The sequence below is a fragment of the Eurosta solidaginis genome, chromosome 3 (genome assembly GCF_040869045.1).
Source record: "Eurosta solidaginis isolate ZX-2024a chromosome 3, ASM4086904v1, whole genome shotgun sequence".
In the NCBI taxonomy this organism is placed as follows: domain Eukaryota; kingdom Metazoa; phylum Arthropoda; class Insecta; order Diptera; family Tephritidae; genus Eurosta; species Eurosta solidaginis.
Genome location: NC_090321.1, coordinates 92,076,549 through 92,096,723, shown reverse-complemented (window position 1 = coordinate 92,096,723; position 20,175 = coordinate 92,076,549). Strand labels below are relative to the sequence as shown.

Below are 20,175 nucleotides of genomic sequence, written 5' to 3'. Positions count from 1 at the left end.
TCATACATTTAAAAAAAGCAATATGGGCAATCCCCGATTATTAAAAATCATACAAACAGACAAAATTGGTTAATTCGTTGTAGTTCTATAAATAGAACGAAAACAACAACAAAACCAAAGTTTCTTTGAAAACCGCCGTACCAAGCATAGCTTTAACACATAATTGCATACGAAGTATGCAATGTGTAAAAGATTAAAATATGCAAAAAGAAGGCAATTGGGAAAGACTTCACAACAGGCATGACGTAGCTGAATGCGTTTACAACCATTTCAACTATCGTAGGGGTGCGAGTTCGACTCCCACTCCCGGGAGAAAAGGCTTTGAAGAGATTTACAAGGTATAATCGAAACAGCTGTCGCCTTGTCCGTCCTGATGTCACGTTGTTTAAATTTTTCCCAAATTATTAAATAAATTATAAAATTAAAAAAATTGCTTCAAATAAATGTTTTCATACATTTAAAAAAAGCAATATGGGCAATCCCCGATTATTAAAAATCATACAAACAGACAAAATTGGTTAATTCGTTGTAGTTCTATAAATAGAACGAAAACAACAACAAAACCAAAGTTTCTTTGAAAACCGCCGTACCAAGCATAGCTTTAACACATAATTGCATACGAAGTATGCAATGTGTAAAAGATTAAAATATGCAAAAAGAAGGCAATTGGGAAAGACTTCACAACAGGCATGACGTAGCTGAATGCGTTTACAACCATTTCAACTATCGTAGGGGTGCGAGTTCGACTCGCACTCCCGGGAGAAAAGGCTTTGAAGAGATTTACAAGGTATAATCGAAACAGCTGTCGCCTTGTCCGTCCTGATGTCACGTTGTTTAAATTTTTCCCAAATTATTAAATAAATTATAAAATTAAAAAAATTGCTTCAAATAAATGTTTTCATACATTTAAAAAAAGCAATATGGGCAATCCCCGATTATTAAAAATCATACAAACAGACAAAATTGGTTAATTCGTTGTAGTTCTATAAATAGAACGAAAACAACAACAAAACCAAAGTTTCTTTGAAAACCGCCGTACCAAGCATAGCTTTAACACATAATTGCATACGAAGTATGCAATGTGTAAAAGATTAAAATATGCAAAAAGAAGGCAATTGGGAAAGACTTCACAACAGGCATGACGTAGCTGAATGCGTTTACAACCATTTCAACTATCGTAGGGGTGCGAGTTCGACTCCCACTCCCGGGAGAAAAGGCTTTGAAGAGATTTACAAGGTATAATCGAAACAGCTGTCGCCTTGTCCGTCCTGATGTCACGTTGTTTAAATTTTTCCCAAATTATTAAATAAATTATAAAATTAAAAAAATTGCTTCAAATAAATGTTTTCATACATTTAAAAAAAGCAATATGGGCAATCCCCGATTATTAAAAATCATACAAATGTACACAATAATTTACAGAATCGCATGAAAATTTAAAGTGTAAATTGTGTGTGCAAATGAGTTTTCAATGAGTGTACATTTTTCAGGTTTTACATTTAAGGCGATTTATAGCTAGGATAAGACCCCAAATGAAGCAGCGGTGTCAGTTTTTGATGCCATTTTTTATCAACCCATCGTTCGTTCATTACCATGAATTATTATGAGTCCCTACATATTATAATAGCTTAAGTTCACACAGGTGAAATTTTTTAAGTTTTTGATTTTTGATGCATTTTGCACTTCGCAGAAAGAGCCTAAATTGTGCTAATAAGATTAAAAAAAGCGAATTTAATCTTTGCTATTTGTTTTAATTTGACTAAGTCCTTCATATTTGTAGGTCAAAATTGCTTAAGTCCAATGAAGCGGATTGTAACAAATTTGTTGGAACTTCAAAAGTCGAAACGTGCGACTTTCGACAGCAAATGCAGAAACCGTTGGTAATTGGTACAACGCAACTACGGGCTTATGGTTCCCATATGACAATTTTCAAGAACGCCTAAGTCCAACGTAAAAACTGTTTTATTGCAAAAACAATTTCATTTTTCATTGTATTATTTTTGCAACGTGCTTCAAATTAGATGCAACTTGATATCTTTACAGTGAATAGGACAGTAAGAAAACAAATAGCTCTAATATCCCAATATTTGCTTACAACGTACTCAGGTGACCTTGATATGCAACAATTCATTTAGCGCAAAATAAACAGATGGGATTTTTTGTGCTAAATTTTGGTTTTAAACTTTAATCCTACTTTAACTGTTGTTTTAAGATAGCAAATTGTACGAAATATTTGGTTTTATAGGAATCCTACGTTGGTAATTATTACTTGTTGCTACAGAAATTTACTTAAAAACTAACCACAAAATTCATAAAAAAAAAAAAAAGTTTATGAATATATAAAAAAATTGAATTTACATAAATAAAAATAAAAAAAAATTTAAATATTCAAAAAAATGTGAAAGAAAAAAGATACTAGTATTTGATGAGCAAAATTAATAAAATTGAAAGAAACAAAATCTAATTTATAAAATGTAGTATTACCACGTTCTGCTCACATCTTTTCTCACGGTATCTATAAGATTGTATTAACTGTAGCGCAATGTGGGGACAATGGACGTGGTAGAGTTGATGTGACAACAAATCAATTAATAGAAATAAACGAGGACTGAAAAGCTACCCAACGGGTAGGCCTGTGGTAGAGGCGACGAAAATACCGGATTCAAGGGGTTTGTGTAGCGCAGCCCTTTCAGGTTGCCAGCGCAATACATAGCTTCTCTAAACCCAATTGTCAACATCACATATCCGTGGCGAATCCTGTTCCATTAATAGCCGAGGCTCTGGCGAGGTCTCATGTGGTCATAACAAATCGTTCCCGAGATGGTCGGGCTTGGTACCGGATCTGCATCCGCCAAAGGACCATCAACTCGATAACACTCCCCAAGGCCTTCGCTATAATACAGATTAATACAGCATTTTTAAATCACTGATCCCGTGACCGTCGTATGTGCTAAGCATAAATGAAATTTTATATGGAAAGCATGGAAACAACTTATAAGATAAGATTTTACAACGCATACGAGGCACTTGTGAATTGCGAAATAATGTATTAATAGATCAACGATCCAGGTGTAAATCAACCTTATAAAGTCTGATCCGAGTAAGAATTTTGTTTCGAAAGTCCAGCCCTTTCTAATAACTTATCCCATTGCGATTGACTACAATTAAAAATTATCGTAAGATCAGGACTTTCTGTCACCCTAACATTAAAGCTTCAGGGGATGTATATGCTTTTGCGTGACATATATTAGCTCAGGCTAAGATTTTTATATTAAGACCTAGTATACCCTTGTCCTCATCGAAAGTAGGCTTACCTACATTTTGAAAATGGTTCTTCCTCCCTTTCTTATTATCTTCTCCTTCTTTTCTATCTTTCCTATTCCATTTTCCCATACCCTATATATCGCAGTCAAAAAAGCATTGCATGTTTTCTTATGATTCGAACTTTTGAAGAAAGTTTTTGGCGATTAATGTTATATTGCCCGTTTTACAAATTAGTTAAGCAGTGAAATGTTATAAGAAAATGTTAGAAATAAAATGGAACAATAGTAAAGTAAAAACATTGAAACTTTGAATAAAATAAATTAAATTATTTAAGAAAAAAGCAATTTGAAAAAAAAAAAAACAATAATAAATTATATATGTAAATAAAATTGTGTTGAGTTTTAAATTAATTAGTGTGGCCTATTCTTTCCTACTTAAAAGTAAGCTTTAAATTTCTAATAATCACAAATTAATGAAAATACATACATATTACATTTACACATACTTATGTATATACATACACACATAAAGTCCATAACTAAAACTAAATAAATAATTTCAAACCGGGAATAAATTGTTTCTGCAAAGCTCATTATCGTTCGTTTTGGAATATATTTTTTACATTGGATATGGAAGTGTTGCATTTTCATTGGCCCGAATTGCTCTTCATCCGAAGCCCAATAGGTACTTGGGCAGGTACGTGATTGATGAAATCAAACTATAACTAAATATGAATAATTGCAAGAAAATTAATAAAAACTTATTTTTAATTTCATTTATTTGTTTAAAGTCCAAATATTTATTATTATTGTGTGTGTAGATTTTGTTTACAAACTTTTGTTTGTTTTGTATTTCCAGCGACCACGAACCATTTTGTAATGCAATAAATCCTCCAAATTAAATAAAAAAGCAAATTAAAAAATGTCCGTGTGTAGATATATCTTTTATGCCACACCTCTTTTAGGGAGTATATATGTAAAGTGCGTCTGGTACTTTCCATTTTTCGGTTGAGGTGTCTCCTGCATTTTCCTCACTGCAATAGTGTTTTGTGTGCATTTTTTTGTTAGTGCATTTTCGTTGCAAAAAAACCATTATATAACAGCATTTCCATATTTTATTTCGTGATGTTATTGTACATGTTGCGGTTCCATACACCATTTTTTTTGAAATATCAAAGCAATTTTTGTTATTAAGTAAAGTGTAATAATTTATTAGATTAGTTTAAAGGTCCCAAGAAAACGTTTAAATACAATTTTTTATTTCTTTTATCTATACCTATGTTTTTCAATAAGTACTTATGAGGCAAACATGCATTTCTTGACAAAATTTGAATTATCTTCTACATTGTTTTTGGTTGGCACAAATCCCCAGCTGAACCCTAAACGAGGGTGCCGACTGGAAGCGGACACCACAGTATTGGGCCTGTGCGATGTCAGGACGGTTTCCAGCTAAGATCAGGAATTAAGGCTGTGTGCCTGACTCATTAATAGCCTGGTTATATGTAGGGAAATGATTCTTGACCATGGTTTCTGGGGTATCTTTCTCTCTCTCTTTTACTTTTTCTTACTCTTTCTTTCTTTCTGTTTCCTTTCCTTCTCGGGGCTGGATCAAGGTGTTATGCATTTCCGTTGTGTATGCTGTACGAAGACCTTACCCGGGTATTGCAGATCTCTGCCCTGGTGGGCGTTCCTTTTCTCCGCCACTCGTGGGAATATGAACAATAATAATAAAAAGAACACAACAAAACAAAAAGAGACCGACGATATTCAAAGGCCGGAAGGGCTTCTGCCCATCACAATGGTGACCAGTGCGATGCAGGGTCATTCTAACCGCCAAACAATGGCTAAAAAGGGGATGGTTCAGGACCAGTGGCGATGCCGGGTCAGAACCCTCTCCTTAATAAAACTTTCCGCAGTGAGCCAGGGCAAAGGGGTGTTCTCCGGGATACTCCTGGTACTAGCAGAGACGCAGCAGGTATGCAGAATGCAGCCTCTGTTGAAGCTGGTGCGCAGGCCCCGCGTGGTCCACCCCCGACACCCACGACCTTCACGAAGCCTAGTGAGCGGCCAAGTTGGATACAATCACAGGAGAGCGGCTGCCAGAACTCGAGAGTAGAGGGGAAAGCGACAACGTGGGAGAAATACTGGCGGAGATTAAATGGGCGAAAGTATCACCTCGCTGGATTTTCGTCTGGCAGAAGGAGGCCACAAGTGGCAACCAAAAGGGCAAGGTTGCCGGAAGTAGTGCCTACCAAAGCAAAGAGGCCAAAGGTGCATGGGCGCTCTTTTGCAGAAGTGGTCAAGGACAAAATCCTGCTAGAGTCCTTGATGACAATCAGGAAAACGGCGCAATAAAGAAAGAGAAATTGAAATGGGTGAAGAGCGAGCTGTCGAATATTACCCTGGACGACAATCAGGAAGACGGCGCAATAAAGAAAGAGAAATGGAAATGTGTGAAGAGCGAGCTGTCGAATATCACCCTGGACGTGCTTATGCGCAATTCTGGACCGCCACCGGTATGCAAGGACGCCGGGTGGTTCCAGGACAACATCAAAGTCGTGGCATGCGGAGACGAGAGGTCCGCAGCCATATACAAAAAGGCGATAGATCTGTAGGTGAATTCCACCCTGGAGCAAAGCACAGGGCGGTAGATTTTAGAGATATACCATCACGGCCATGAGCTAGGGTGTGGCTAACGGCAAAACCAGTTGAACCAGAGAGGATACTCAGCATGATAAGGATCCTCAACCCGACGCTGCCAGCCGCCAATTGGAGACTTATCAGCGTGGAGAAAGGAGACAGAGCCACACGCCAGGCTGTCCTCCCAGTGAATGAGGAATCGTTGACAGTATTGAGGAAAAATGGGAGCGAGATCAATTATGGTTTAGACACTGTGACTATAAGGGCCTACAGTAACGACGTCAATGCCGCAAGGAATTTGGCAGCCGAGGTGGAGCCAGAAGAAGAAGGGAGCGACGAGGACGTAGTTACGAAGGCAGATGGGGGTGAGCCGGATATGCTGGACGGCTACGCCTTGTCTACCTCATCCAGGGGAATAGGTGGGTTACACCTACATTACACGGAGGGAGAGCTGATGATGAAGGATGTGGCTAACTCCACGCTCAAGGATGGAACGAAAGTGTGCGATGTTGGTGCGGGTCCTCCAGATAAACCTGCACCACAGTAAAGCAGCCTCCGCTGCACTGCTGGACTCAGGTCCACCGGCTACTGTTAGGTATCGTCATTGTGAATTACAAACTAAACATAACTCACCTCCAATTATATATACTCACCTTAAGAATTACCTTAGTTATTATTCACATCTCATGGCGAGTCTAGAATAAGCACACAGTTAGTCAATAAAGTGAAGTCATGAACAAACAACACTTCTGTGCTTTTCACTCGGTACATAACAGCTACATATTGGTAAGTTGTGTCACCTCGGGAAAACCTAGATCGTGTATACTTGCTAGTACCAAACTGAATGTTTTGTTTTTTCCTCAATTTAGCGATGACGACACTATAACAATCAGACTGAGCTTGAGTACGAGTCAAATCAGGCTATCATCTATTTATCTGGCCCATGAAAAGATGGTGCCTACATCGACCGTCAGGAAGCTGGTGGAAGCTACGTCAGGAGCATTGTTACTGGGAGGAGATGTAAATGCCATCACTCTACCTGGGGAAGTAATGATGAACACGGAAGGGGTGAGACACTATTTGATTTCATTCTTAACTCTAACTAATCATAAGCACTAGGGGAACTGAACCAACCTTTATTACAAGAACAAGAAAGGAAGTTCTCGATGTCACTCTAGTCTCGGAAGATGCGAAGGAGTTGGTCAGAAACTGGAGGGTCTTTAGGGACCACTCATTCTCTGACCATCGTTACATCCAATCCGACCTAGACTTGATGAAAAAGCAGAGCGCTGCCACCAGAAATATTAAAAACAAGAAAATTCAAAGGGGTAAAAAGAAGCCACCATGGTGGAATTCACAAATCGAAACAGGCTGTCAATGCAGCTACAGTCTCTGGCGATGAACAGCATTGGGAAGTATACAAACAACCTCTTAGAAATATGTTTCAGCTAAGGAAAGCCAAAAGATCCTCCTGGCGAGATTTCTGTAACAGCATGAAAACAGTGTCTGAAGGGTGAACTCAGGAAAGTACTCTCCAGATCGGCTAACACGGCCCCAGGATGCTTGCAAAGGCCTGATGGTTCGTGGACCGAAACAGGGGAGGGTGAAACCCTCTACCTACTGCTGAATACACATTTTCCAGGTGCAAGTAGGAACGAACCAGGCTCGAAACAAGTAACAGCGCAACCTATACTGCATAACCTAATTACAAGAGATAAGATACCTTGGGTCATCCAATCTTTTGAACCATTCAAAACTCCAGGGCCAGACGGAGTTACACCTATACAACTGCAGCAATCACTGGAATGCAGCACTAACTGGCTATACGCTATAATAGGAGGTATTGTGGCACTGAACCATATCCCACGTATACGGAAAAGATCTGAAGTGGTATTTATTTCCAAGGCAGGCAAAACGTGCCACGCGAAACGTAAGGACTTCAGACCCATCAGCCTATCTTCGTTTCAACTAAAGGTGATGGAGGGGCTGATGGAAACATATATCAGAGAGGCAGTGAATGACCAACTCTCCGAAGCACAACATGCCTATATGAAGGGTAAATCAACGGAAACGGCATTGCACGAAATTACATAGTGCATAGAGAGATCGTTCTCCTTCGAGGAATACTGCCTGGCAGCCTTCCGAGACATAGAAGGAGCATTAAATAACATCAAACCTGACTCAATCACTAAGGTACTGACTGATCTGGCCATCGAATCTCAGCTGGTGGAGCTTGTGCACCAATTGCTGATATGCAGGGTAGTACAGGCAGACCTTGCAGGGGTATCGGTGAGCAGGTTCGTCAGTAGGGGAACTCCCTAATGTGGAGTCCTATTCCCTCTACTGTGGGTCTTGGCGGTGAATCAGCTGCTTAAGGACATGGAGGAGGGGAGGGTCTGTAAAGCTATAGCGTATGCTGATGACCTTGCCTTGGTGATAAGTGGGAAGTTTCCACAAACAATCTGCGATATGATGCAGGTGGAACTAAGAAGGATAGAAGTATGGGCCGTTGATAATGGTCTGATCGTAAACCCAAATAAAACGGAACTGGTGCTTTTTACGAGGAGGTATATGATACCAACTCTCTCAACTCCGGTGCTTGCGAACACAGTGCTAAAGATGAGTGAGTCTGCCAACTATCTAGGGCTCACACTTTATAAGAAACTGAACTGGACACAAAACACCACGGAGCATGTCCGTAAGGCCACGGTTGACCTCTGCACATGTAAAGGGCCAATTGGACGGAAATAGGGTATGTCCCCTATGATAGTACGTTGGATATACATGACCATAGTTAGGCTAATATTGCTATACGGTGTGGCGGTAAGGTGACCCGTCCTGAATAAATGCTCTACGGTTCTTGCTCTTCAAAAGGTGCAAAGATCTGCACTATTGTGCATAAGCGGAGCCATCCGCACAACTCACACGGGGGCTATGAATGTAATACTGAACCTGCTACCCATAGATATAGTAGGCTTGCAGCATGTGCAGCTATTAGGCTGAGGAAACTGGTCACATGGTCTCACTGTAACCATACTGAGATTTGAGATAGATTCTGCTTACGAGAATGGACAGATTTCTGCAAAACACATACCAACTTTAACAAGGGATACGAGATATTAATCCCTGAGAGCGAACAGTGGGTGAATGACACATATTGGCCCACTGACAGAATTCAGATCTACACAGATGGATATAAACTGGAAAACAGGGTCGGAGGGGTGTCTATTCGGAACGATTGGACATACAAAGACCATTTCGCCTTCCGGATCACTGCAACGTATTTCAAGACGAGCTTGTAGCCATACAAGACGCTGTGGACTGCCTAAGGCAGAAGGTAGTCTCCCAGAGGACAGTCAAGCAGTGCTGAAAGTCCATGACTCTGACACAACTATTTTTGAAACTGTAGTAGGGTGTCGCAGATCACTTGACGTGATGGCTGAACAGCTTACTCTGCATATGGTATGGGTTCCGGGGCATAGGCCATACCAGGTAATGAGATGGCGAATGAGCTTGCAAGAAAGGGTACCTCCCTTCCACTTTCACCATCCTGGAAGAGGCTGGGCATGCCGCTCTCCACCTGCAAGCTCAAGATAAAGGATGCTCTATTGATGGAAGTGGGAGCTAGGTGGAAGCATCATGATGGATGCCACATGGCAAAACCCACATGGCCGGAATGGAATAAGAAGAGATCGTGTGAGCTTCTCACCCTCCGTAAGAGGGATCTTTCCTTAGTTGTGAGTCTTCTCACTGGTCACATCTGTATTGGATCGCATGCGGAACATTTCATGATTATTCTATAAGCTGCAGCAACAAAGAAGAGCCTGAAACTGTAAGGCATCTACTTTGCGAATGTCCAGCGCTCGGGAGAAAAAGAAAACATTTCATAGGCAAGATGTTTCTTGTAGACCTGACTCATATAGCTGAGGTCAATACGTCGTGTATTAGCTAGCTTCACAAACTCAACGAAGTGGTCGCTCCGATGCGGACGGCAGCCACGTGAATCTAACCTAACCTAACCTACATTGTTTTTCAGTAGAAAATGTCAATTTATGAAATTCTTGCGTAATGTGTGCTGTGTACAAAAATTTGGCGAATTAATTTTTTTGGGTATTTTTTCAAGCGGTTCAATGTTTAGGACCCTGGCAAAGTTTACATAGCCATACTGTCTTTGTCATAAACATTTTTTTAACCATATCTGTTGGCATTGGTTATTGATGCGTTAACCTAAAAATGTAATAATTTCATAAAAAAGAAGAAAATGCAAACAATAAATAACAAATTGCACAATTAATAAGTCATTTAGTCAAAAAATATCCAAAACAAAAAATTAAATACCCAAAAAGATAGTAAATTCACCAAATCTAATATTTATAGGTGATGGATGTGGCGAACAACCAAAAACCAATTGGTTGACTATGATGTGGTTATGGCTAGGGCGTTATGGTATAGCACCATTGACAACTTACACAGATTTGAAAAAGGTTGGTTGAATCAGCTGTCTCATATGGATATGGATATGACAAGTTGGCCAGGCCTCTTCTTAAGACTTTTACACCGAACTTTTGTAATAATTAAATGTCTATTTTACATTGTAACAACTACCAATTTTCTACATGATTATTTTATGTACATACATAAACACTGCTGTGGAGATTTAAGAAAATGTAAAAGTAGATACATTCTGAAGTATAAAATAAAAATAAAAGGATATGTTTACGTTTAGATTATTAACTTTGGTGCCGCTTCTTCTAATGTGGAGGTGACAGTGGAAACCCTAAATAAGCAAAGATAAAATATTTCCAATATGACATATTATATATAGTGCGAGAAAAACAAGCATTGATTAGTGCCACACCCTTGAACAAAAGCACAAAAATTTTGAGTAATTAAAAGGCGGTCCATATAAGTGACTCCCGGTGAGAAAAAGTCCAATGTCATTGATAGTGGGTCGTGTGCGCTAGTTTTCGCATCAAACTCAAAAAATAATAAAGACATCGATTTGGGTTCTTACCAATTTCTAGAACGAACATTCGTTTGTTATAAATTATTAAACAAAAATTATTGATATTTTTCGAGTTTCTTTATCTTTACCCCAAGTGCTGCCGGCAAGAGATCTGAGGATTTTATTACGGCTCTGGATTTTCGGTACAACTGCAGCTGCATGCTCTCCAAAATGTAGATCCTGATAGAACGTCAACCAAGGGGGTTTTAACCCCCTCTGGAGGTGGTGTTAAGGCGTGTTGAACAAGGAGTCCTAGTTCAGACTAGCCTAGGAAGATCCACTTTTGTTATTGGTTTAAGGGAACATAGTATAGTCCATACATACAGTCAGATAATCGTATTCTTTTACTAACTATATTTCAATTAAAAATTATCCTAGAAAAAACTTTCCTTTTTTCCTTGGTTAAAACGGCTCACCCGAATTGATTGAAATTGGTACAATCAAGGCAAATTTTTCCTAGTGCTACCACTAAACATCCCAACAGACACCTGATTGATGAGGCTATACCGCCCAGGGGCTTAAGGGGCCATCTCCGTAAGCATTATGAGGAAATACGGCACCTTAGAACACAGCCGTATGAAGCAAAAAAGGACAAGCAGGTCCTCAGTGTTATCCACAAACAGGCGTCGGACCTCTATGCCAGGAATTGCCCGGCAAATCCTATACTAACAAAAATAACCCAGTACTAGAAGAGGAGGAACGCACTCTCCCTAGGGAAACGCGCGTTATTCTAGCTCAACTTCGATCTGGGTACTGTAACAGGTTGAACTCTTACTTATCCATAATCAACCCCGTCAACCATCGCCGCCACCAACCGCCTTTCCAACCACAATGAGCGTGGTCACACTATGTCAGGAATTGCCCGGCGAATCTTAAAGAAAAATACCCAGAACTTGCAGAAGAGGAACGCACTCTCCCTAGAGAAATGCGCGTCGCTTTAGCTCAACTTCGATCTGGATACTGTAACAGGTACCTATCCAGAATCAAACCCGACATACAAAGTATATCCTGCTTGTAATGTGTCCCCACATGACACCAGCCATCTCTTTAACTGTATTGTGGAATCAACACCTCTTACACCCCTCTCATTATGATCCACCGTTGTTGAAACAGCAAGTTTCCTTGGACTCCCGTTAGAGGACTTTCATGACAATTTGTGATTGGCCGCACCTATTGGATGGGGCGAAGCACTGCTACAACAACAACAACCCCTTCCACAGAATATTGTGGATTTTGGGTATAAGGAAACAAAATATATCTCAACTTTAGCCCTTTGTGTACTGATATGGTTTTTTTAAAGTGACATTTTATCAAAAATAGTGAGTAAACTTTCCCTCAAAAATCGCGTGATTGAAATCGGTTTTAGTACCAAAGTGTTTCATGCAAAGTTGTTCAGAATGGTATTACAGGTATACGATGTGTTTTGAAATAGCGTTCTATGAAACGTATCCCATTAATAATGGAAAAAAGTTTCCCTAAGTTTTTTAAGTTAAAAAAAGAGACCACTCTATGGACCACCCTTTATGTGCATGCGTCCTATTATGAACTGTTAGAGTATTTGAGTAACATTAAATTTCTATGTCAATATACACAATCTAAAGAAAACCACATATCATTAAGAGCCAATTCTTAGGTTTAAAAAAAAATAGCAGACGAAATACTTTCAAAATAACTACGAATTATACATTCAATCTAATATATGTACGTACGAGCTTGTTAAACCACGATATAGCCACGATTTCCATGACTTCGATGAACCGTCGTCCACCTTCGATTCTACGTCTTGACAGAAATGTCGTCTGTCATGCGAACGCCCGCTTTTGCAATCGCACAACATTCGCTTTCGGCATTCCGCATCGCACACAGGCCGAACAGGTGAATTCTTCCAGTAATTCCTGCAATAGATGAAAAAAAGGTTCATGAAGTAAAGCCGATTAATCTATGCCTATTAAAAAAACATAAGTTCCATTACACCTGCTATGGCCGTGTTAGACCCAAGAACTACCTTTCGAATTTTTTACAACGGCTCTAGCGGATAATTACGTACCGAAATGTGCGCCAGGGTATAGCGTAGCCAAGTTATATGGCGCGAGGATGGGAGATGGAAAGGAAAAAGAGAAAAATGGGAGAATGAAGTCAAAAACAACTAACGCGTGTACAAGAAATGATAATATGGATGAATTTGTTCTTGATAACCTTATCCAGCCGGTCGTATGTACAGGATCGATTCGGGATTTTTCCCGACCAAGGGCTACCATTTCAGTGTAACCCCATTTAATTGTTTGCACCCCAGTCACAAATTTACATCCTCGGAGCAGATCCTTTCTGCTGGACTGCTCCATTTTTGTTTTGCCCATAGAAGCTGTTGAACTTAACCTTTAAACATATCCGTAAAAACGAAGTAGAAAGTAATTTCAGTAAAAATGGGGCAATTGAATTGGATATTAAAATGCATAAAGCAATCGAGATAGAAACACTTAGACTTTCTTATATCAAAATTATCAGCATCGAGCAAAATTTTGATTGAGCAGTTCCCGTCCGATAACAAAAGTAAAAATTCAAATATCTTCACGTAATTTGGTATACTAGATTATCTTGACCCAGAATAGATTAGTATTGAAAATAGCGAAATCGAACAATAAGCAAGGCCACTTTTCCATATCGAAAATTACGAAAAATTTTAAAAATGATAAATTGAATACCAACGGACGATAAAGATATGTATGAAACCTGACATGTGGGTTGACTTCATGACAAAAATAGAAATTTTGAAAAATGAGCGTGGCGAAAGCCGTAAATCAAAAGCCATTAAAGAGAATTATACCAGCTGTAATACTCAACCGTTCTGGAACAATATTCTGTATGCTGACGATATTGACATCATCGGCCTGAACAGCCGCACTTTAAGTTTTGCTTACTCCAAATTGGTAAAGAAGCGAAAAAATGCGTTTGATAGCAAATGAGAACAAAGCGAAGTACCTGCTGTATCAAGCAAAGAGGTATCACATAACGAAATAGTAAAATATTTCGTTTATTTGGGAACCAGCATTAACACAAAAACAACGCCAGCCTTGGAATCTAGCTAAGAATCACTGTTGCCAATAAATACTACTTTGGACAAAGTAGGCAAATGAAAGCAAAATCCTCTGTCGCAACGCGAAAATCATGCTCAATAAGTCTCTTATCGCCCCGGCCTGAAAGAGCAGGAGAAAAGTTCTTCGAACATTTTACGGATCTCTACGCATTGGCGACGGCGAGTATCGAGAAAATTTAATGATGAGCTTTACGAGCTTTACCCAATGCTTTCCACGGCAGCCGGTTCTATGTACCCGAGCGAATCGAAATTTTATTTCCCAACCAAGGATTAACTATCATTTAAGTGTAACCCCATTTAATTTGTTACTTCCCTCTCTCAAATTGTCATCCTAGGAGCAGCTCCATGCGGCTGGACTGCTCCATACCCTCCTTCTCCGGTCTCAGCCTATGGTTCTGCTGCATATACCGGAAAAGGATCTACCTCAGACCTTATTCATACTCTTGCCAGTGTGTCACGTGTGAAAGATGGTTGCACCGTTCAGGTTTTTCTGGATTAGAAGCCAACGTTCATCATCACCGAAATTTCTACAAAACTTTTGTGGCTCCCTGCTGTTCGCGTCTAAGGACGTCCCGCGGTTGACTCTCATGCGTACCACCACCACCTTCTAGCAGCAACGCTGCCCAGAATGCCACGTCAACTGTCCGCTGTTGCTCGCGCCAAACGCCTCCAGCTAACACGACCGCTCCAACCCAACACTACAATCTCAGAATCACGGAATCACAGAAGGAATACCGAGCACCAGCCTTTACCCCCGTCCCACCCCTCCTCCCTCCCACCGCACTCGCTTAAGAAGGAGACAAAACCCTACACCATGTGATCCGTATGGCAGCTAAAAATATTTATGATCGCGTCCAATGCAGTTCATGCCTTGGCCGCTGCTCTGGGCTTATAAATGGCAACCGGCGGATTCACGCCAGGTACTCCTGCAGCAGTCGGGCAGCCCACTCGATGACGTCTATATCCTATAAGGCGTTCCCACCCATCTCTAACTCCAGAGTACCGACTGTCCCCCCTTGCTTTCCGAATTGAACGGGTTAACCCAAAAGATCGCGGAGATAGTTGACTACATGAATAAAAATAATATCCGTATAGCCGCAATTCAAGAAACAAAGCTAACGGCCAGATCGGACCTCCGAACTTGCGATGGCTACAATATCCACAGGAAAGATCGCACAGGGGGCAATGGTGGTGGCCCTACCTTTATCACTCATCACACCGTGCAATATAGTATACTTCAACCCAACATCAGCCCCAGGGACAAAATCTTAGAAAGTCAATCATCCGGTCAGGTGATGTTGACCTACAAATAATTAACATATATATCCCTCTTCCCACCAGCTGTCCAAGTGGCTATCGACCTGATATCAGCTAACTACTCAATGGCGAAACCGTGCTATTCTTGCCGATTTCAATGCTCACGACGACATCTGGCATTCCAGTCGACACCAGAGGCAGCAAGCTTGCAGAGCAAATAGACAATATTCTGCACGATAAACGGCGATGCCCCCACTCAAATTGCAGGTAACTGTCACAGTTCGCCAAACATTTCCGTCGTCAGCGCAGGGCTCATAAACTGCGTCGAATTGCAGGCGATGCTTACTTTAGCATCTGACCTACCCAGCGACCTGTTAATTTCAGCGCCTCTGAAAAGCGAACTTTTAGTAATTTCAAAAAAGCTAATTGGGAAGGCTACACAACCTTCACAAATCGATATTGTACTGTTCTCTCCTTTCCGACTGATGTCCGGCAAAGCGAGCGTGTATTCCGCAAGGTCATCGTTTCAGCTTATGTACGCTTTATTCTGGCGGGTAGAATACCAGAAATATTATCGCATTTCCCGGCTGAAACTTGACAATATAATGTGCCCTGGCGAGACAGCTCGACCCTAGAGATCCGCATTTTAGAAATCTCAAATTGGATGTTATGCGACTGGTAAATGAACACAAACGTGCCAGATGGGCGGAGCATCTAAAGAAGTGCAACCTGTCTGCGGGTGTTAGTAAGTTGTGGTCAACCATCAAATCCTTGTCCAATCCAACAAAACACAATGATAAAGTATCCATCGCTTTCAGAGATATAACTTTATCGGATCCGAAGAAACACGCGAGCGCATTTTGCCGACAATTTATACAGTGCATCTTTCAGTAGACAAGGTCAGACGTCGTGCAAACAGACGGACACATTATCATAAACACTACGTGTCACCCATTACCATCAGCCCCACAAAGGTTGAAGAACCATCCAAAAGGCCAAGCCTCTGAATCAATAGGCCCAGAGGGAATAGCCATGCCAATGCTAAAAAAAAATCGAGGTATTAAACTCGAACAATAGAAAATTGCAAGGATAATTCTACTACTAAAGCCTGAGAAACCATCTAACGAGTCATATCGACCGATATCACTCCTTTTGCCAGTAGGGAAGACATTGGAAACCTTCCTGCTTCCTCATTTCACGGCGAATATTCGCCTAGCCACCCATCAACATAGCTTCCGCAAAGTGCATAGCACTACCACCGCACTAAACGCCATAAAAACTCAGATAACTTACGGACGAAATCAGGAAAACCCCCATCACAGGTCGGTGCTCGTGGAATTGAAAAACTGCAAATTTATTTTTAATTCCCTTTCGAGCTGGGGAGATGTTTTTACATGATTAAATCAGTTAATCCAGTTACAATAAAAAACCACGTTACAATAAAAAAACAATTCCGCTATATTTTAAACGATCAACAATATAAATAAAAAAATCTTTTAGAAACTCTTTAAACATAACCTTCAAATTTAGGGACGAACTTCCACAGCTTTTTTTATATAGCATTTTCAGGTCAAATGAAACTTTTTTTAAGTCAAATGAAACCATAGTACTAAGGTAATTGTCAATATATTTATATCGTACTTTATAACACTAAGTATTTATCAAATTTTTCTTTAAGACAACTATTTCTTATTAGCCACATTGAAGGCAAAATTTTTGTTAAATTTTCTTTGTGAATTTAAGCTGCAGTTAAGGTCGGCTTAGTTTATCCTTGCCTTTTGATCGTTTCAATTTTTAATAGATAAAGTAGCAGGGTTATACGCTAGGCAACTTATATACTACAGTTTAACTACCCACTTAAAATAGGCACCTATATTTTTTACTTGTATCTACTCTTATATATAAAGCATATTCTTCATCTACATGTACTTCGTTAATAACGTAGGAATAAAGCAACGTAGAGAACAAATAGAAGGAACCAAAGGGCATGATGTGAGAGTATTTCCTATTCACTGTCTGACACCAACTAACACATTGGTTGAATCCTCTGTATTATGCTTTTCTCTTTGACCGCCGTCTTACCAAACAACATAGAACGATAGCAAGGTATTGAGAGAAACATTACTTTTATCAACTATATAGTAGAGCATGTGGACTGTGGAGAGATCTTTTTTAACTATGCTGAAAAACATAACCGTAAAAAGTGATCTTTTCTACTCTATGGCGCAGTTACATTGCACTTCACTCGTTTGGGCCTTTGAAAACGTATATATTTGATTTTATTCCATTATTTTTCATTGTATATTATATTCAAATGTAATACTTAGAATATATATGTTGGAATGGGTCGATTTATTAACCGATATCGCGCCATCGATTTTTCGACAGGATTTGGGGTCAGGAAAAAAAATTTTACTACGCATACCCAAACAAATAATTTTCGAGCCTGCGAAATTTCAGGTTTTTTTTTTACTTTGATTTTTAAGGGTTTTTTCATGACCTACTAAAAAATTTTCGGAGATTAAGTTTCCTTTAAACTATTCTGATAAACACTTAGCGTTATAAAGTACGATATAAATATATTGACAATTACCTTAGTAGTATGGTTTCATTTGACTTGAAAAAAGTTTCATTTGAAATAAAAAGGTTTCATTTAAAATGAAAAAAATTTGATTTAAAATGAAAAAAGTTTCATTTAAAATGAATCGCATGTATCTAAGTTTTTGCAGTGATTATTGAAATCATGACAAATGCCACGAAGTGGGTCATGCATTTTGAAGTTCGATCTGCATGTAATTATTTATATGCAGTTGTTGAAAATATCTAGACGGTCTGACTGGCACAGTTGAACTTAATTTCGCCAAGCAGAAATGGGCTAGCTATCATCCCTCTTAAGAGTTTTACCATAAATAAGACATTAAGCATCTCCCTACGGCCCTGTAATGTAGGCAACTGTAATAGTTTTAACCGGCTGCACTGCAGTACGGGGGAAGATTCCTTGACGTGTCCCATGGAAAGTGTTTCAAAGCAAAAAGTAAAAACTGTTTTTGGACGGATTCCAGTTTATCGCAGTGAATTTGATAACGTGGGCTCCAGATTATCGAAGCATATTCGAATATTGGCCTCACCAATGATGTAAACAGAGTTTTAGTAACGTACGGATCATTAAATTACTTAGACCACCTTTTCACGAACGCCAAAGTACCTTTAGCCCTATTAACGAAAGTTTCTATATGTAACCTAAAGTCAAGCTTAGGGTTCATTGTAACACCTAGGTCAGTGAAGTTGGTAACTTGCATAATAAAATAATCTCCAATCATATACTCATGGGAATTAAAGGTTTTCGGTGTGAAACCTATGAACTTACACTTCGGAAGGTTTAGTGACATGAGGTTAGCATTACACCATACAACTAGGCTGTTTAGATCCAACTGAAGAAGTGCTCACCAGAGGATAGCGGATAGGCATAATAAGTCTCATTTCATCCGCATACATCAACGGCTTACAGTGCTTCAAAACACTTGGTAGGTCGTTAATGAATAGTAGGAATAACACTGGCCCAAGATGGCTACCTTGTGGAACACCAGAAGATACATTGATAAATTTGAACCAACAGTTGTTAAAAATAACTGTTTGTTTACGTTTATTCAAATAAGAAGAAAACCAAGAGAGAAATAAAGGAGGAAAGCCTAACCGGTTGAGTTTGTGTAAGAGCAGAGAATGGAATGTATGTTTCTGTGGATTGAGTTGATGATGCCTCTCGACCGCCTCCACAGAATTCAGTAGAGCCCCTGCCCTTGCATTTTTGACTGGTTCCTTATTGCCCTCAATGTTCCTGCGACTATGTACCCAAATAAGGCTTATGTTTAGCTGCCGTATTCGTGAGTTGCTCAGCTCATAGAACAAGTGTCTTCATGCTGATTTGCATAACAATAAAATACAATTCGACTCAGGGTAAGCCGTTGCTCGTTAATATATTTGCACCATTTAAATTAGGTACCATGCCAGGTCCCAGGTTCAAGCCTTTGGACAAGTCTCATCAAATATACTTCAGAAAATTTGTTCCTAACAAGTTCGCACCTCGAGTTTGGCAAGACAAACGAGTGTATCTCTCCAATACCATCACGAAAAGCTTTCAACAAAAATGCATTTACCTGAATCTTTTTAATGGCTCACAGCCTTGAAAAATTTTAATACAAAAAGTTTCCTTTAAACATGGTTCAGAGTTAGCTTACGATTATTCGCATCTGCGTTGCAAAAACTTACTTATAATATAAATCAAACAACTCCTGGTTATTGGCCATCTCATCGATCAAATTATTCCAATCCGTCGGTCGCAGTGCTTTCATGTTATATGCTGTACGTGTGGTATATAACTTGTACCAAATCGGATAGTCGTATAGGTTGGCCTCTTTCAAATTCATAATCCAAGACTCATGATCCACAACAAGGCGTGTGGTAGTGTCGTGATCACCATCTACATAATAAATTCGATAGCCCGGATTCAGGTCATAATAAGGAGAAACTGATGGACCAATATACGCAATGCTTGTAGGGTGGCCTGTAAGGGAAACAATTAAGTTGTAAGTAATTATCAGAAAACCTGAAGAGAGCAGTTATCCTACTCACCTAAATCATGTGGATCATAAAACATCTCGAACTCATCAAAATGCGTGTGACCGTAAAATTGTGCACTTATGGTGCCCTCATAGCGTGATATAATGCGGTAGAAATTACGTGACCAAACCTTCAAACAATCTGGATGGCCTGGTGGTATATGACCTATCACGTGTACTTTTTCATTGGAAAATTCAGCACTTTGTAATTCATAAATGAACCATTGAAGTTCTGTTGCAGGGTCTGTGGAGTTTAGAAGAAGCCACCTGTAGGACAAAGAATTATAAAACTCAATTTAA

The 20,175-nt window shown here is 39.6% G+C and overlaps 1 protein-coding gene across 13 annotated transcripts in view; it reads right to left on the bottom strand.

Moving 5' to 3' along the window:
- The window catches only part of LOC137244157 (sphingomyelin phosphodiesterase), a 162,896-nt gene that overhangs the window by 31,583 nt on the left and 111,138 nt on the right, over positions 1–20,175 (bottom strand). For 8 of the 13 annotated variants that reach the window (XM_067772749.1, XM_067772751.1, XM_067772750.1 and 5 more), the window contains exons 4-7: positions 19,889–20,142; positions 19,526–19,820; positions 12,618–12,803; positions 4,025–4,297 (exon numbers count right to left, since the gene is read on the bottom strand). In XM_067772749.1, the coding sequence (XP_067628850.1) occupies positions 4,225–4,297; positions 12,618–12,803; positions 19,526–19,820; positions 19,889–20,142 (808 nt within the window). In that variant the 3' untranslated portion in view covers positions 4,025–4,224. Of the gene's footprint in view, positions 1–1,282; positions 3,989–4,024; positions 4,298–10,468; positions 10,681–12,617; positions 12,804–19,525; positions 19,821–19,888; positions 20,143–20,175 lie in introns of those variants that run through there. The other 5 variants (XM_067772758.1, XM_067772761.1, XM_067772759.1 and 2 more) reach the window with 5 other exon arrangements.